The 16,265-nt window shown below is 38.3% G+C and overlaps 2 protein-coding genes across 4 annotated transcripts in view; one reads left to right on the top strand and one right to left on the bottom strand.

The window, feature by feature from the left end:
• Positions 1–784, top strand: part of dennd4a (DENN/MADD domain containing 4A) — a 30,977-nt gene extending 30,193 nt beyond the window's left edge. For all 3 annotated transcript variants that reach the window (XM_081372661.1, XM_081372660.1, XM_081372662.1), the window contains one exon: positions 171–784. In XM_081372661.1, coding sequence (XP_081228787.1) covers positions 171–307 — 137 coding nt within the window. In that variant the 3' untranslated portion in view covers positions 308–784. The remainder of the gene's footprint in view (positions 1–170) is intronic.
• Positions 785–2,045: 1,261 nt separating this feature from the next.
• slc24a1 (solute carrier family 24 member 1) lies at positions 2,046–15,949 on the bottom strand. Its single transcript, XM_081373051.1, has 9 exons — positions 14,745–15,949; positions 11,513–11,575; positions 10,894–11,002; positions 7,497–7,580; positions 6,897–6,982; positions 5,848–6,123; positions 5,664–5,753; positions 5,373–5,539; positions 2,046–4,302 (listed from the first exon to the last, which is right to left on the bottom strand). The coding sequence occupies exons 1-9, from the start codon at positions 15,786–15,788 to the stop codon at positions 4,053–4,055; spliced, it is 2,169 nt and encodes a 722-aa protein (XP_081229177.1). The 5' UTR covers positions 15,789–15,949; the 3' UTR covers positions 2,046–4,052.
• Positions 15,950–16,265: the final 316 nt, after the last annotated feature.

The raw sequence follows: 16,265 nt of genomic DNA, 5'->3' as shown, positions 1-16,265 counted from the left end.
TTTTTTTATCAAATAAATGCAGCATTGGTAAGCATAAGACACTTCTTTTTTTGAAAACCCTAAAAAATAAATATTGCTGACCTCAAATTTTTTTAACGATAAAGTACATCAATGAATTCGCTCAAAGTGAGCACTAGCATCATTACTAACATCTTCATTTATTCTCACAGATGCATTTGACCGTGAATACAAAATGGCATATGACCGTTTGACACCCAGCCAGGTCAAAATGACCCACAATTGTGACCGGCCACCCAGCGCTGGAGTCATGGAGTGCAGGAGAACCTTTGGGCTGCCCAATCTGTGATTCGCCTCGCCTTCCTCACATCCATCACACAGGAAGGCATCCTAGATGTCCAAGGCCCATCCAAAGAAGCAACACTTTCATTCATGCGATCCTGAACATTCATCATTACCAAAGCTACCTCTGGCTCCCATGAGGACTCCTTAGAAACCGTTCCTGTCTGTCTACGTGACTGTTCTCCTTCATACACTTCCTGTGAATATGTGATCTATGATAATTTTCATTACCTTATATTCCCCCTTCACTTTTGCTCTTGACCCTCGACCCCCTTTGAAAGCTTTGGGTCATATTCGAATCGTCTAGCACCGCTCAGGTAAAATTGAGTTCATTATAGATTAGGAGCAATATCATTGTGCTCAAGTCATTCCATCGCTCCATTCGTTCACGTCGAGTGAATCATGGAGTGGATTCGGGACCAGTAGCTGTAGAACAATCAAACTGATCACGTTTAGGACGCGTAGAAGCACAATGAGCGACCCCCAACAAACACACACAGTCCTCTTTTGGCCGTCTAGCGCCACTTGTATATTTCACAAACAAAGAGACTTTTGTGTACATAGTCTATTATTATTTTGAATATTTGTATTATACAGTTATATTTTAAGACTGGAATTTGTTAACTGACGTGTCTCCATTTGTAAAGACTGTTCGTAGTGTATAGGTTCCTCTTTTGAGCGTGTGCTGTTTGTCGTCCTGGTCCTGGAGACCGGTCGTATGGTGACCGTCAGTGACACTGTTGTCTTGAGGTACAGAACTGGACCAAATACAAACTCATGACTCACAGTTTACATGGTGAGAAATATGTTTGATGCCTTACCTTGGGGCAAAGAACAGTACGGAGACAAATTTCCAACAGGGTATAAAGAGTTCTATGGCTAGTATAAAAGAAAAAAATGGACTGTTAATATAAATATGAAGTCGGCATTTTACACACATTTACATAATCCAAAGTGTTTGCCATGAAGGTACATACTGTAATTTTTTGTTTGTTTGTTTTAAACATTTGTTTCTTATATTGTGCAAGGATGCATAAACATGGGTCCCCGTTGTCAAGATCCATAAACAAAGTACCTGAAGCATACAAGCACTTATTTTTACTCAGTTAACTCTTTTCAAATTAAAAATGTGGTAACTGGAACTATTATATTTTAATACTGTTCATTTTTTATCATAATGTTAATTGAAGATGCACTTTGAGTTGTGTGGTTGGTAAGAAGATTTCTTAAGTTGAAATGCTCCTAACAAGCGCAGTGGATTATGGAAAAAATAATTATACGTGTAATTATACACAATGACATATTGATGTTAATGCCCCAAGTGAACAAACAAACAAACAAACAGATAATACTGCCCTAATAACTTTGTTTATTGACCTAATGCTGTGTAAAACTACAACAATTTACAATTTACACTGCTGCTAATATTTGAGCAGTTTTTCTATCACCTGCTTTTTACATCCATATGGCATGGTAGTGAAACAAACTGACAAGCTACAGTAATTTAAAGCAGTTAATGTGTAAGGTGATATGTTTTTTTTTAACAAATAAGTTTATGTTAGGGCAGTGTGCTTTACATATCACTCCTTTTGTTACTTCTATTTATATTTGTATATATCATTTTGTCAGATCTGAGCCAGGTCTATCAAATTGTTTAGAACTGTAAATAAACACACTTAAATCGACTCCAGTATGTTTCTGCTGCTGCCACTGGTTTGTTCAATGAAAGAGAGGGACGGAGAGTCGCATTTGAAACCCCATTTAATTTTGTACTGACCCAACAAGTGAATATTTACAATGAGCAACTCCCAAGAAAGAAATCCACACAATGTGCGACATTCAAAAAGAACAATCATTGCCTCTATTCAGTACTGTTCAAACAGCAGTGAGACATTTGTATGGAAATTCACAACCGTTTATATCAGTCATACTGATTACATTAGAATTTGTAAAGAAGTCTTGTTATATGCTTGATATTCTACTTTTATGATGGAAAAAATCATATTTTACATACAGCACAACATCTGCATTTAAAATGCTCGCTAATGACAATTTTCCATGTTACAAAAATAATTCCATTGCAAAATGATTAGATTAAATTACATCATTTACAATAAGCTCACAATTTCTCCCAATGCGGTGAATTCTGCAGACACTTTCAAAAGAACTCACCCATAGCTAGCTGAAAACGCACATCAAATAATACAATCACAATATAAAATTCTCAGATTTCATCAAAAATATCTTCATTTGTGTTCCTAAGATGAACTTACGGATTTGGAACGACGTGAGGGTGAGTGATTAATGACAGAATTGATATTTTTGGGTGAAATCATAAAACTTGCACACAAACATGTCCCTGCTCTTCATATTCAATCATTGATGAACATCTTTGTTTTTAATTAGAAAAAAAAAATGAAATAAACGGGCGGATTAGAACTCAGAACCTCTGGCACCCTTTCATGGTTAGTTCACCCAAAAATGAGAATTCTTTCATTAATTAATTGCACACGCTCATGTCGTTCCAAACCCGTAAGACTACCGTTCATCTTCAGGACAAAATTGAAGATCTTTTTGATGAAATCTGAGAGCTTTCTGTCTCTCCACTGACAGCTACGCAAATGAAACTTTGATGAGATTTTCTGAAGAGACACGATCGCGTTATATGATGAACAGATTGAATTTAGGCTTTTATTCATATAAACATTCATCAATTCACACATCCGTTCTTATAAACGGAAGCTCAAGTATGTTCGCTTGACGTGTGAGAACCAGTGAGGTTCATTCTCATGTGTGACGCAGTAGTCTCATGTAGTTGCGTAGCTGTCTATGGGGAGACAGAAATCGCTCAGATTTAATCAAAAAGATCTTCATTTGTGTTCCAAAGATAAACTAAACTCTTGCGGGTTTGGAACGACATGAGGATGAGTAATTAATGACAGAATTTTAATTTTTGGGTGAACTATCCCTTTAACAAAAATTCTACCACAAGTCATTCATACAGATCTATGTATTTATTCACTAATGCAAATACGCTCGACTAACAACATATTGTATAGTAGATGTAAGGATGAAAATATAAACATGAGTTCTATGTCAATAAACTCACTCCCAGTTTCACAGATAAGGCTTAAGCCTAGTCCCAGACTAAAATGCATGTTGCTGTTTTAACTGAAAGCAACTTGCACTGATGTAATATAAGAAAAAATGTGATTTTTCCATAGACTATTTAGTTGGCTACTCTGTGGCCCTGTCTCGATTGGAACACTTCTGTGGCCTTTGATTACGCAATCATAATCATGGTGTGTTTGTCAAGTCCACAGGGCAGTAGGGTGTCTTATTTGTCATTTTACAGTTCAAAAGGGTGCTCAAGTGTGCCTCTGTATGTGGCCTTCATGTGCCCTTTTGCAAAGCCCAGACTGGTGGGCCCACATGCAGTCTACAAGCCAACAATCCATATGGCATTACATCACTAAAGTGTGGACGCCACAGATGGTGACCATTTGGGACAGGACCTGTGACTTCTGACATCACTGCATGAATTTTAACACAAGCTAAAAGTGTTAACAGTTATTGCATCCCTTTACAAAAGATCTTGTGTGATACAGAATAAGTCAACACAGTGTGTCCAGGGATGCTTTAAATGTGATATATACTATATGCAAAGTTATAGTTCCGAACGTTTCAAATGACAGGATTGTATCCTCGTGGACGCGAGTGAACATAAAGGTGTGTGAGAACCGCAGGTGTGCTCAGATGGACACGGGACATATAATGATTCGATCCTCTAGCATGACACTGAGCACCAGGAAAACAAAGTACAGGACGAACATGGTGAATCCCAACACTTTATTCATCCTCCACTTACAGGCAGCGATGGAGATAATGACGAAGAGGAGCATGAGGAAGAGCAGCACAATGGCACAGAATAGCCCATTACTACTCACAGTCACTGGGGCAAAGGAATTGTAGAGCGAGTACATCAGCCAGGGCACCGGCAGCCTGTAACAGTGAGAGGTGATATATATTTAAGCAATAAAACACAAGAATGATTTATTCGGTATGTATTCGATTGCAACATTGCGAATGCAACAGTTTAAAAACAGGTTAATTTACATTTTAGACACAATATTGTCTATTGTGCTGGGCCATTTCAGTTCCAAACAAAGTCATTGCAGAAACAATTGCACGTCTCAGCCATTTGTTGATGAATTAATGAATCAGAGTTAATGATTCAACAACTCACCCATAAAGACAGTTACATGTTTTGTTCCTAAATAAATTGGTTCCTGTTGAACAAATCACTTGAGTGAATGATTCAAAGACTCACTTAGTAAAACACAGGGCCTGTCCCAATGCCACACTTGTGGTCTTTGCACTTCCTTCAAAATTAGCTGAATGAAGGTTGCAAAATGAAGGCTGCCTTCCAAGGATCCTTAAAACGGAGACAGCTTTTGACGACAATTGATGACGAGCCTTCCACTGGAGAAGCGCCCTACCTCTTTGCCATTTTTCCGACCTGGGGCAGTCTTGCGCACTTATGCGCACTTACTTCCATGCATTTTAAAGTGGCCAAGACCGCAAAAGTGTGGGTATTAGGGCTGCTTTACTTTTAGACATACACTCGCAAACTTCCCTAAGCACTTCCCCCCGGGGTAATCCCGAGGGAAGTTTATTTGGACAAACCCTCGACCCCTCGATTTTGACAGAGGGAGTGAGTCTACTCAACATTTCAGGCAGATCCATAGACCACAATGCACCATGATTGTGACGCCACAGCAGATCGTGCTAAATTTGAAATATTATTTATTTAACAGCCCGTACAGGCCTATTGAATGGTGCATAAAACAAATTCATAAGGGGAAAAAACTGTAAATAATAAACCATTTCCATGGCAGATTCCAAGTGATCATGGGCTTAGGGTGTTTCATTTAAACACATTTCAAGGGTTCCGTCAGTAATGGGCTCTTGTGCAAAACATATGCAATGGCGTACATCCGAGTGAACAACTAGACTAAACTAAACTATCAAACACCTGATTCACTGAATATTGAATGTTTCAGTCATCTTACCCCATGGTGATGTCAAATATGTTGCTGCCTACAGAGCTCGAGACAGCCATGTCTCCCAAGCCTTTTCGAGCCACAATCACACTGGTGATTAGATCAGGAATTGATGTTCCTGCAGCCAGAATGGTAAGACCCATGATCTCCTCAGATATGCCAATTGTCTCACCCACCTAGGAGAGAAAATCTTGATAAATGCTAACTTTTTTTATGTTATATTTGCTAATTCAGTGGCATTTAAGTGTAGCTTAAGTGTCCAAATACATTTTAGCAACAAATATTGGTTTCTACACTGACCTGATGCGCCCACCACACCATAAGATAGGAAAATATAGCAATCCATACTATTGAGCCAAGGAAGGTAATGACAAAGAACCTCTTGGATGCCTGTGAAGCACAATATACATGTCAGTTCTATCACATGTGAACAAGTGGAACAAATATACAAGAAAAACATGGGATGTTTTATTTTGATTCTCACAGGGTTTCTGACATCTGGAACTGTCAGCCACAGTGGAAAGACAATGGGCAGCAGAAACAAATATGTGGCCTGTTTGCGTCTGGTGTCTGGCCACTCTAAGGACAGAGGTTCTTCTCCTTCTTCCTCAGCCTCATCTTCATTTTCATCATCATCATCATCATCGTCATCATCACTGTCTTCATCGCTCTCTTCATCACTGTCATCTTCATCATCATCCTCTGAATCACCTGAACCTTCTGGCTTCTCTGAGCCTCCTCCTGCTGCAGCGTCTCCTTCCTTAACACAGAGCGAGAAAGAGACAGGCAAAACACATAATACCCACACAGAAAATAAAGAATTAGGAGAACAAAGTAACTGTTCACCCAAAAATGACCCACTTTCTTCTGTGGAACACAGACGGCTCGCTCTTTTCCATGCAATTATAATAAATAGGGACCACCAGAGCTCTCAAGCTTCAAACAGTATGCAAAAGCACAATAAAAGTAGCTATTTAATCTAATTCAAAGATAATCTTTACCTCCAGTGAGCTGCTAACCCAAAAACTGCTATGAATGAGTCTGAGAGTTGAACTTAAGACGAGAACCAGATTGGTCCGAATTGTGAATGAATCATTTAGACCAGTTTTGGGAACTGAATGAACTGATTCATCAAAAAATAATGATTAGGTCATGAAGTAGCCATTTATATTTCTCTTCTAAACACATCATGGAGAATAACACCATTACACTGATGGTGCTTTTCTGTCCTTTTTTTTAAACCTGAAAGCTCCAGTTCTCCTTTATTGTAATGGCATTCGAATACATTCTTCAAAGCTTTTCCTTTTGTGTTCCACGGAGGAAAGGAAGTCATGATACGAGGGTGAGTAAATGACGAAGGCTTTTCATTTCTGGTTGAATTATACTTTAAATATGACCACATACTATATTTGACATATCGTCCCTGTCAGCTTTACAACAAGGTAAGGAATTGATAAGCTCATTAAAAGCACACAAGTTTCTCAGAGCTTCTGTTTCTTCTTCCAAACTTTTTTTGAGATGCAATTCGCCCACCTTTTGTGCCTCAGGCTTTTGACTGGCGTTTTCTTCCTTGGCTACTGGAGCCGCGTCTTCCTTGGGCTGCTCCGCTTGACGGTCACCTTATTTAAACCAGGATAGTAAAATATATCAATCAAGTTTGCATTTACTTCTTAAAGGCAGCAATAAAACAAGCTCCTCTCAGGTGTGGAGTGAAGATTTCCTCAATAGTAGTGAGTAATGTTGCTATTTCATTTGGCGGCAATTTCAAACACCACTGTTGCTTCACAAGATAATCTGCAGTGATTCCAAGCCACTCATGCTTAATTCATGAGATGGAGCTTGGTCATTATGTCAGCTAATGTGTAAAGCAGCTCTCAAGTAGAAACAAAAGGTGGAAATATGGAATGCGGGATGCTGTGTGGACGGCAAAACGGGCCAAACTCTTGGCAGCGTGCCCTCTCTTTGTACCTTTCATCCAGCACACAGCTGGTACGTTACTGCTTGTGGAAATGCAACATTAATAACCATTTTGAATATGCAACAGAGCTCATCTGTGAGGTAGGACAATGCACCGTCCTGTCTACAAAGCTCTGTGCAATCATAATAGAACAGACTAAGATTATAAAATCTCACCTTCACCAGATTTTTCCTTCTTTTTGTTCTCTACTTTCCCCCGGGCCATGTCGTTCAAAATCTGAGCCTTGTCTTTAAATTTCACTGCAAACCAGGAAAGGAAGAATATAGCTTGAATGTAGACTTTGACTGACACTGTCAGGGTCAACAATGGCAGCACCACAAATGACAAAAGCCCTGATTTCACAAACACAATACAAAACGTCATTTTTCTCACGTCATCTCACTGGCTACAACACAAAAGCAATCACATCACAAGAATAACATCACAAACACTAAGCCCCTTACCTTTACATCCCAATGAGCTTCTAGCCTTTGCATCTCCATTAAACACTGACTCTAATGAGTAAAAGTAGATTCATATGCAATAAACAAATGCATCTTCAAATGCCCTTCAAAACTACTCATGTCTGCACTGACTTGGATACCAGCAAGCGGCATTGTTAAATGTTAAAAGTTCATAATTGGATTTATTTAAAGAAAAATTTGGACAGGTCAAAGTATAAATGCATAAGTGTGAATTCAAGTGTGAAAAATATGAAGAAATGTTTGGGTCATCAAGCCTAATTTCTTGAATTATGACATTATTTTTTGGAACAAATTATTTCATAAAACATAGTCTTTACATATATATATATATATATATATATATATATATATAGTATGCTTATATTATTTGATATATTTATATTTAGAGATATTGTTGATTGTTATTGCCAGGTTTATGTTCCGTTTTATGGGCTCTTATTTTGACATTCTGTTGTTTCCTTTTGTTTTCTTTTTCTCTGCTGTTTATTTTCAGTTCCCCTGGTTACTCATTACTCCCTAGTTTGTTTTTATGATTTCTTATGATTTGCACCTGTGTCTCATTTAGTTCTCAGTCTATTTATGCTCCGTTTGGTTTTGTCCTTTGTCAGTTATCGTCTTTGTTTTATGTGTGAATTATGTGGTTGCTCCCGTGTTCTCCTGTGGACTCTGTGTCGATTAAAGAACTGAGGGGGCATTACTTTACACGACACCATTTTCAACAAAAAAAAAATAAAAAATGTATGCGTTTTGTCCGTTCATTTACACAACAACAGTGTTTTTGGGGCCTGAAAATGAAAGTGAAAGATTTTGAAAACGACTGCATTATCATCATTTGTGAAAACGGTGACGTCATGCGCATGTGTATTATGTGTTCAGTCTGTTGGTGCGTAGTGTTTCTTTGCAAAATGACATCGCCAACTACTGGCATAAAAAAATAGCATAAAAGCATAAAACAGCGTTTTCAGTCGTTTCAACGATTTGTGTGAACGGGGATCGTTTTGAGAACGTTGATGTCTGTACGCGAAAAATGCGAAGGAAAAACTTTTCAGTTTTTAGTACATCGTTCTCGTGTAAACACACTGATTATCTAAAGTTTCTGCGTCACGCGTCTTGGATTACTACACATATTGTTACAGTTATTTGCTGTATACTCTATGCTATTTTGAAAGTATGCAACTTATGCATTTTGAGATTTGAGATTTTTTCTTTACGTTGTCATGAAAATGAAAAACAAAGCAAAAAAAAAAAACGATCTAATTCTCACCAATAGGCTTTATTTCTTAAAGAAATAAAAGTTATTTTTGGGGTGAAATGTGACCCAGACATTCCTTTGTGAGATTTAAAGCTACACTGTGTAGGATTTTCTCCCATCTAGCGGTGAAATTGTTTATGACTACCAACTGAATATTACTTTCTAGCCCCTCCCCTTCCGAGGGCGTTTTATCTCCTACGGTGGCCGTCTTATTTCAAATCTGCTGGCAGTCGCGAGTAATCTCCCCCTAGCATTCGTCACAGTGCCACTGAGTGTAAAAACGCGAAAAGTGAACCTTGAATTTCCAGGTATGTCCCTCTTTGGCTAATGTATTTTCAAGATGGAGGCGCAACATGGCTGCCGCCATTCAAGCGACTCGCTCGTATGTATTCTAAATGGCAGATTCTACGCTTACGAGAATACTTGATTAGTTGGTAGAAGTAATTACACATTAATGAGCACATATAATTTTGAAAGAACAAAGTGTTTTTTGCTAAGAATCAACTTAAAAAATGACACAATGTAGCTTTAAATGAATGACATGCAGAGAATATAGAATATATTAAAGCAGTGCAGTTACGGTGCTTTTAAACTTGATGTTAAGAGCGTGTCAGTTATTTATCAACCCAAATGTAGATAATGAACCTTTAAATGTATCTCATTGACTACAGCAGGGACCCTATCAGAATAACAGGATTGAGCTGCTGGAGGCTGTTTCTCATCCAGCCTTTATGAGCTCAATCAAAAGCAGCTTAATGATGGAGCCGCACAGTACTGGGAGGTTTTTGTGAGGACCCTGAGAGCGCAGGTGTTCCGCAGCCTCCTGAGGACAGGCTGAAGGTCAAGGGGACCAACCCCAGCCATCAAACCACTGACCCACCGGGACCTCAGCACCAGGGCTTCTGCTTTACACGTATGCATTTTTTTGTGAAGCTAAAATTCTGCAGACAATACCATCTTGTTAGAGAACCCATGTGCAATGCGAAAATAATATAGTCTATGTTTAAATGGTGACACACACATTGATGTGACTTGACAAAAGGTGGGCCCATCCCTTGTCTCACTACTATGAATCACTCTCCACTCCATAGACTGAGAAAGAGCTATTTATCTTCTTAGTATCAATCTGGATTTAGTGCTGTCATCATATGGAACACGCTTTGCTAATCCATTTGTACTAGGAGAAGGACAAAGGGACTCTACCGCTACACTTCTGAACTTCTTACAGCACATGCCTGAGTGAATATAGGCTTATATCATATGATTGGTATTTTGAGCTATGTACAATTTGTGTTTCGATATACAAAACAGTCTATAAAAAGGTGTAACCATAACAAACAAAAAATCCATCTATTAATTCCTCCAGTAAACCAGTAGTGCTCAAATCAACCACTTTGTATACATGGCATAATTTGAGTCTTCAAGTAATAAGAGCAATATATTCTTATCATATACCTTTCCTGATCTTTTAATGTTAGCATTTACTCAAAAAAACTTGTTGAAAAAACATTTCTAAAGGGCATAGTTCACTCAAAAATCTAAATTCTGTCATCATCTTACAGAAACACAGAAGATAAAAAATATTTTGAGAAATGTGTTTCTTTGTCCATACAATTTGAAGTCAATGGTTTGGTTCCCAATGTTCTGCTAAATATCTTCTGTCAAAGTCAGTCATACAGGTTTGGAACAACATGAGGGTGAGTAAATAATGACAGAATTTTCATTTATGGGTGGACTGTTGCTTTAAAACTCCAGAATTGCAATTTGTAATGCTTCCGTGCAGTGTTTGCTTAATGAGTTATCATTATGAGGGCTCAGACACTGAAGGGCTCTTACCCTCTCCAAGAGGATCCAGTGTGTGAATCATCAGTTGGAAGATGGTGTTCCTCATGGTGCTGTTGTGCAGAGAGGCAGAACTGCCCCCGCGCTGCAAAGTGGGCTTCGGCTACAGGAGAAATATGAACATGTCGAGAGAATTTAAATCTGAACCTGCAAATTCTGTTTGCCAAGAGGACTTCAGATAGAATAAAAATCATATAAATATGGTATTTAAGTAACAGTATGTTATTAAGTATATTACTTCATTTAATAATCCCATATTCATTTGACAGGACATGTCAAATTTATCCAAATCTTTTCAAGACTATCATGTGTGTATCTGTTGTGTTTTATTTTTAAAGTTGATGTGTGTCATTTTTTTGGATGTTAAAATGCTTCCTCATATCTTAGCTTGACAACTATATATATAAAAAAAAACATTTAAAGGGCTGATTTCCCCGAAAAGTTCAAATATGTTGGCTATTAAAACACTGATATTTTTACTGGCGAGTTTGGGTCAGTACTCCACTGTTTGGAAACACCCTTTGCCTTTTACAAAGGATTTTGAATCTAGACCTTTTGACATATTTACATATGTTATTTATACATTAACGTGTATTTGCAAAATTTTGATTACCTTTAATCGATTCGAGTCTTCTGGTTCAGACGGCTTGTTCTCTTCACCCGAAGTCCCGTTGTCCTGTGTGCAAAAACAGTTTGAAACATTACAAAGGATGCAAGGCACTGATTTGACCTTTGACTTTTCATTTCTAATTCTACTGTTGATAAAGTTTTCATTCACGTGCCCTCAAAGACTAAAAGAAGACCAATCACTGTATTTTTATTTTTTATATTTTTATATTTATATATTTAACAAAGAGGATGTAGCATACACGTTTATTAATATTAATAATAATATTTTCAGTTTTCATTTTAATTTTAGTTTGTTTTAGTAATTTTGTTATGTCTTTTGCCATTTTTGAGTGCTTCAAACTGAACTTATGTTATTTCAGTTAATTGCCAAGGCAACATTTCTAATTTTACCTTTTTTGTTATGTTTTCTTAAGTTTTTCATCTAATATTTAAATTGTATTTTATGTCAGCTTTATTTATTGGAAATTTTATTTTTAATAGTTTACAATAACATTCTGTATTTTATCGTTACTGCTGTAATTGTTACTTATCTGTGATAAATTCAATCCAGTGGGTTTAGTTTGACAGAGAACTAGGTCCTCTGGGTCTAGTAAGCCGTCTTACACTATATAAGCTTCAATCACACTTATCAGATTTAAACGCTCTATATGTTACACAGTTTGTACATCACAGCAGACCCATAGGATTAAGTGAACGTCTTTGGATCAGAGAGCCACAGTGTTATCTAACAGATATTAGAAAGTATTGATCATATAATAATATCCCTCCACTTATTAATATGTTTTTTACAGCACGAGACACTTTTACAATAACCCATAGACTGTTTGTTACTGCAGCTTAAAGTCTCCTTCTCAGGTGAGTGTGATCACAGAGATGTTATGACAGATTATCAAGTGTTGATCTCTCTAAACCTCCCTCTCACCACAGCTTCTAAGCTGAGGGAGGTTCAGGATAAAGAAAGGAACTTGTGAAAATGACCACACCATTTTTTTATTTGATGTGATAGTGTCACTAAATCAGATGGGGCTGTCACTGTGAGCCAAATGCACCTGCTCCAAATACCTCGCCTGCTACAAGACAACTCATTAACAATGTCTGGCCCCAGCAGACACAAGAGATCCTTTTCATTTCTGTTTATCAAAGGAAAACGCAAACCCATGCGTATCTGTTCAATGAATAAACATAAGTGACTCACATTCACCTGAGTGGGATGCTATTATATCTCTGCTATCACGTCCATGAGCAGATATTATAGTGGTTCCTCATCACTAGAAGATATACCACGGCAGAATTCATCAACACTGTCCAAAACAGAAATAAATGTTTCTGTGATAAATATGATTAAAATGCTATGCAAATTGCTAACATGCAATGCATGTTTTTGAAGCAAAAATGGTAGAGCGTGGTGCTATTTATGCACAAGGTTTTGGGTTTGAATCCCAGTACTGATAAAATGTGTATTAAATACACACTTTGGATAAAAGTGTCTCCTAAATTAATAAATGTAAATAATATGACCAGCAATGCTGCATTTTTCATCAGGAGATTTTTTTTTTAATTGCAATTAACGGTAGCACTTTATTTTACAGTTGTGCATGTGCATATGTCTTATTATAGCAATTACAATAACTGGGTTATAACTAGGGACTAAACCTGAACCTACTCCTAAACCTAACCTTAACCCATATAGTTACCTTATTTTACAGTACTTTCTTGGGTAAGTACACTGAAATTACAAGTACTGTAAAATAAAGAGTTACCTAATTTACAAATACAATGACCTCTTCTATTATGAGCATGTTTGTCATTTCTGAATAACAATTAATTTTGATTAGTTATACAAATGTCCTGATATCATAATGCAGGAAAAGGCTATATTAAAAGAATTAAATTATTGAAAAGAAAATCTAGTAGTAGTTTGACTTAATCTTTATTATTATTATTCCAGTAATATATATATATATATATATTAAAGGGATACTCCACTTTTTTTGGAAATAGGCTCATTTTACAACTCCCCCAGAGTTAAACAGTTGAGATTTACCGTTTTTGAATCCATTCAGCTGATCTCCGGTTCTGGCGGTACCACTTTTAGCATAGCTTAGCATAGATCATTGAATCGGACAAGACCATTAGCATCTCTCTCAAAAAAATGACCAAAGAGTTTAGATATTTTTCCTATTTAAGACTTGACTCTTCTGTAGTTACATCGTGCACTAAGACCGACGGAAAATGTAATGTTGCGATTTTCTAGGCTGATATGGCTAGGAACTATTCTCTCATTCCTGCGTAATAATCAAGAAACTTTACTGCCGTACCATGAGTGCAGCAGGCGTAATGATATGACGCAGCGCCTGAAAATAGGCTAACTTCCGTCAACATAACCAACGTGACAACCTGCTTGCACACATAGACATCATATATATGATGTCTATGCTTGCACAGGGAGCGTTGGAAGTTACCGAGCTAGGGACTATTTTCATATCATTACGCCTGCTGCACTCATGGTACGGCAGTAAAGTTTCTTGATTATTACGCAGGAATGAGAGAATAGTTCCTAGCCATATCAGCCTAGAAAATCACAACTTTACATTTTCCGTCGTTCTTAGTGCACGATGTAACTACAGAAGAGTCAAGTTTTAAATAGAAAAAATATCGAAACTCTTTGGTCATTTTTTTTTAAAGAAATGCTAATGGTCTTGTCCACTTCAATGATCTATGCTAAGCTATGCTAAAAGTGGTACCGCCAGAACCGGTGATTGACTGAATGGATTCAAAAACGGTAAAACTCAACTGTTTAACTCTGGGGGAGTTGTAAAATGAGCCTATTTCCAAAAAAGTGGAGTATTCCTTTAATGGGCGGGAGATTATTACAATAGTAGCCACCGTAGCCACCCGCCCTACGTACAGAGAAATGTGGCTGAGAAGTTGGCCAGGGGGCCCAGAAACCCCAAGGGTACCCCTGGAGACCAGCATGGGTAGCAGGAGCTCTAGTGGACCAGCTACACCACCTCAGTTTTGCTTGAGAACAGCATGACTATGCTAGTCCACCAGCTAGACCAGCACTATACCAGCTCTAACCAGCCTGGACCAACATGAAATTCATGCTAGTTTACGCTTGATTTTTCAGCAGGGTTCTGTGCCATTGACCCAAATAACACACCCAAAGACTAATTCTCATTCTATATATTATTGGCAAAAGTAATGAAGCGTACCTTCTCAGGTTCTTCCACCGCGATGACTTTGACAATGTTCTTGTGTTTCATGAGCTGATATTTAAAGGCGCGCTCTATCTGAACATTGTACTTCATGAAAGTAACATAGAGAGCATAACCGCTCACCAGCATCATACTCTCCCACCACATAATGGTGTTGTCCAAGAAGAAGATGATGAGCATGATGAGATCGATGATGTAGAACGACACGTCCCGAAAGAGAGGCCACCAGGTGAGGTGAAGCATCTCCCGGGAAAACAGCGCACACATTCCGATCACAAATAGGATGTTAAAGACAGCCGAGCCAACAATGGTTCCAATGCCCACGTTGCTATGAGAAATGAAGACACCGATCAAGGAAGTGAAAAGTTCGGGAGCAGAGCCTCCGGCGGCCATGAAGGTCGCCCCGGCCACATCATCTGAGATCGCCAGTTTGTCTGTGATAACCCCCAACGTAGGGACGAAAAACTCATCGCAGACAATGGCCAAAGAAACAAACATGTAAATCATTCCAAAGATGTGGAGCGAGACCCAGCCTCTGCGTCGATCCTCAATGGAGAAGATGTCCTGCGGGTACTCGCCCTTCACGTGTGGTGCTTCTCCAGGTTTGGATTCTGTAGTGTTGGGCACCGGAGTGGTCGTATCGGTTTCTGGAGTAGGAACTGGGGTGGGTTTTGGAAGGTTTGGATCCACATAAATGCAGTGGACAATTGTCCTGTTTGTGGTTGTTGTAGGCTTCTCTGTTGTAGATGTTGTTTGGATGGGTCTATTTGTTGCTCTCTCTGACGGCTGGGCCACATCTGTGTGGTCGGTGTTCTTTGGCTCAACATTGGTCAAATTAGTCACAACCTCAGGCATCTCCAACAGTCCTGCATCCAGAGCAAGTCCAGAGCCATCCTCAGGGTCTCCTGCTCTCTGGGGCTCGGGCCAGGGGTCCGGAAGTCTGGCTCTGATAGTGAGTTGATATAAAGAACAAAGGAAAACCCCAGACAGAAGAAATATAATCCGGCTGAGCTGAAGTCTCTTTCTTCGAGTCAGGAACATTTTCTAGTATGTTTCCTTAAGGGCACTGAGTTGTTTTTTAGAGCAATGACACCCAGAACATCCAGAATTTCGCCCCAAAAGATGCAGGGGTATGCAGGGGTATATCTCTCTCAGACTGTTTCATCTCATTTTCTCTGTGGTGCAGGTTTCCTCTCACAGACCTTACAGTAGATAAAAGGAGGAATACTGAGTGCAACAGTTGTACAGACAACACTGAATGTAGGATCAGCAGATTACTGTGGCTATTACAGTTTCTTCTAATACATCTCATCTAACCAACACATTGCATTGGATTAAATCAATAATATCTTAACAATTCTAGCTTTTGCGTTGTCAAAGGCACTCATGTGAATTGCTTAAAATGTAAATCAAATTTCTGAAGATTGACAAAAACGCCACTGAAAGTAGTAAATTGCCCTTACATCAGTTATTTAACCTTTTATACATTTCATTCATTCATACATTATCTATCTATCT

Source organism: Scardinius erythrophthalmus, assembly GCF_964197995.2.
Source record: "Scardinius erythrophthalmus genome assembly, chromosome: 8".
Lineage (NCBI taxonomy): Eukaryota > Metazoa > Chordata > Actinopteri > Cypriniformes > Leuciscidae > Scardinius > Scardinius erythrophthalmus.
This window is presented reverse-complemented; position numbering and strand designations above follow the sequence as displayed.

Bases quoted from the DNA above. Each gene is read 5' to 3' on its own strand.
- slc24a1 (XM_081373051.1), bottom strand. From the start codon at position 15,788: ATGTTCCTGACTCGAAGAAAGAGACTTCAGCTCAGCCGGATTATATTT. The intron at 6,124-6,896 runs GTGGGCGAATTG...CTCTGTGTTAAG, and splicing joins AAAAGCCTGAGGCACAAAAG to GAAGGAGACGCTGCAGCAGG. The intron at 5,540-5,663 runs GTCAGTGTAGAA...TTTCTCTCCTAG, and splicing joins TGGTGTGGTGGGCGCATCAG to GTGGGTGAGACAATTGGCAT.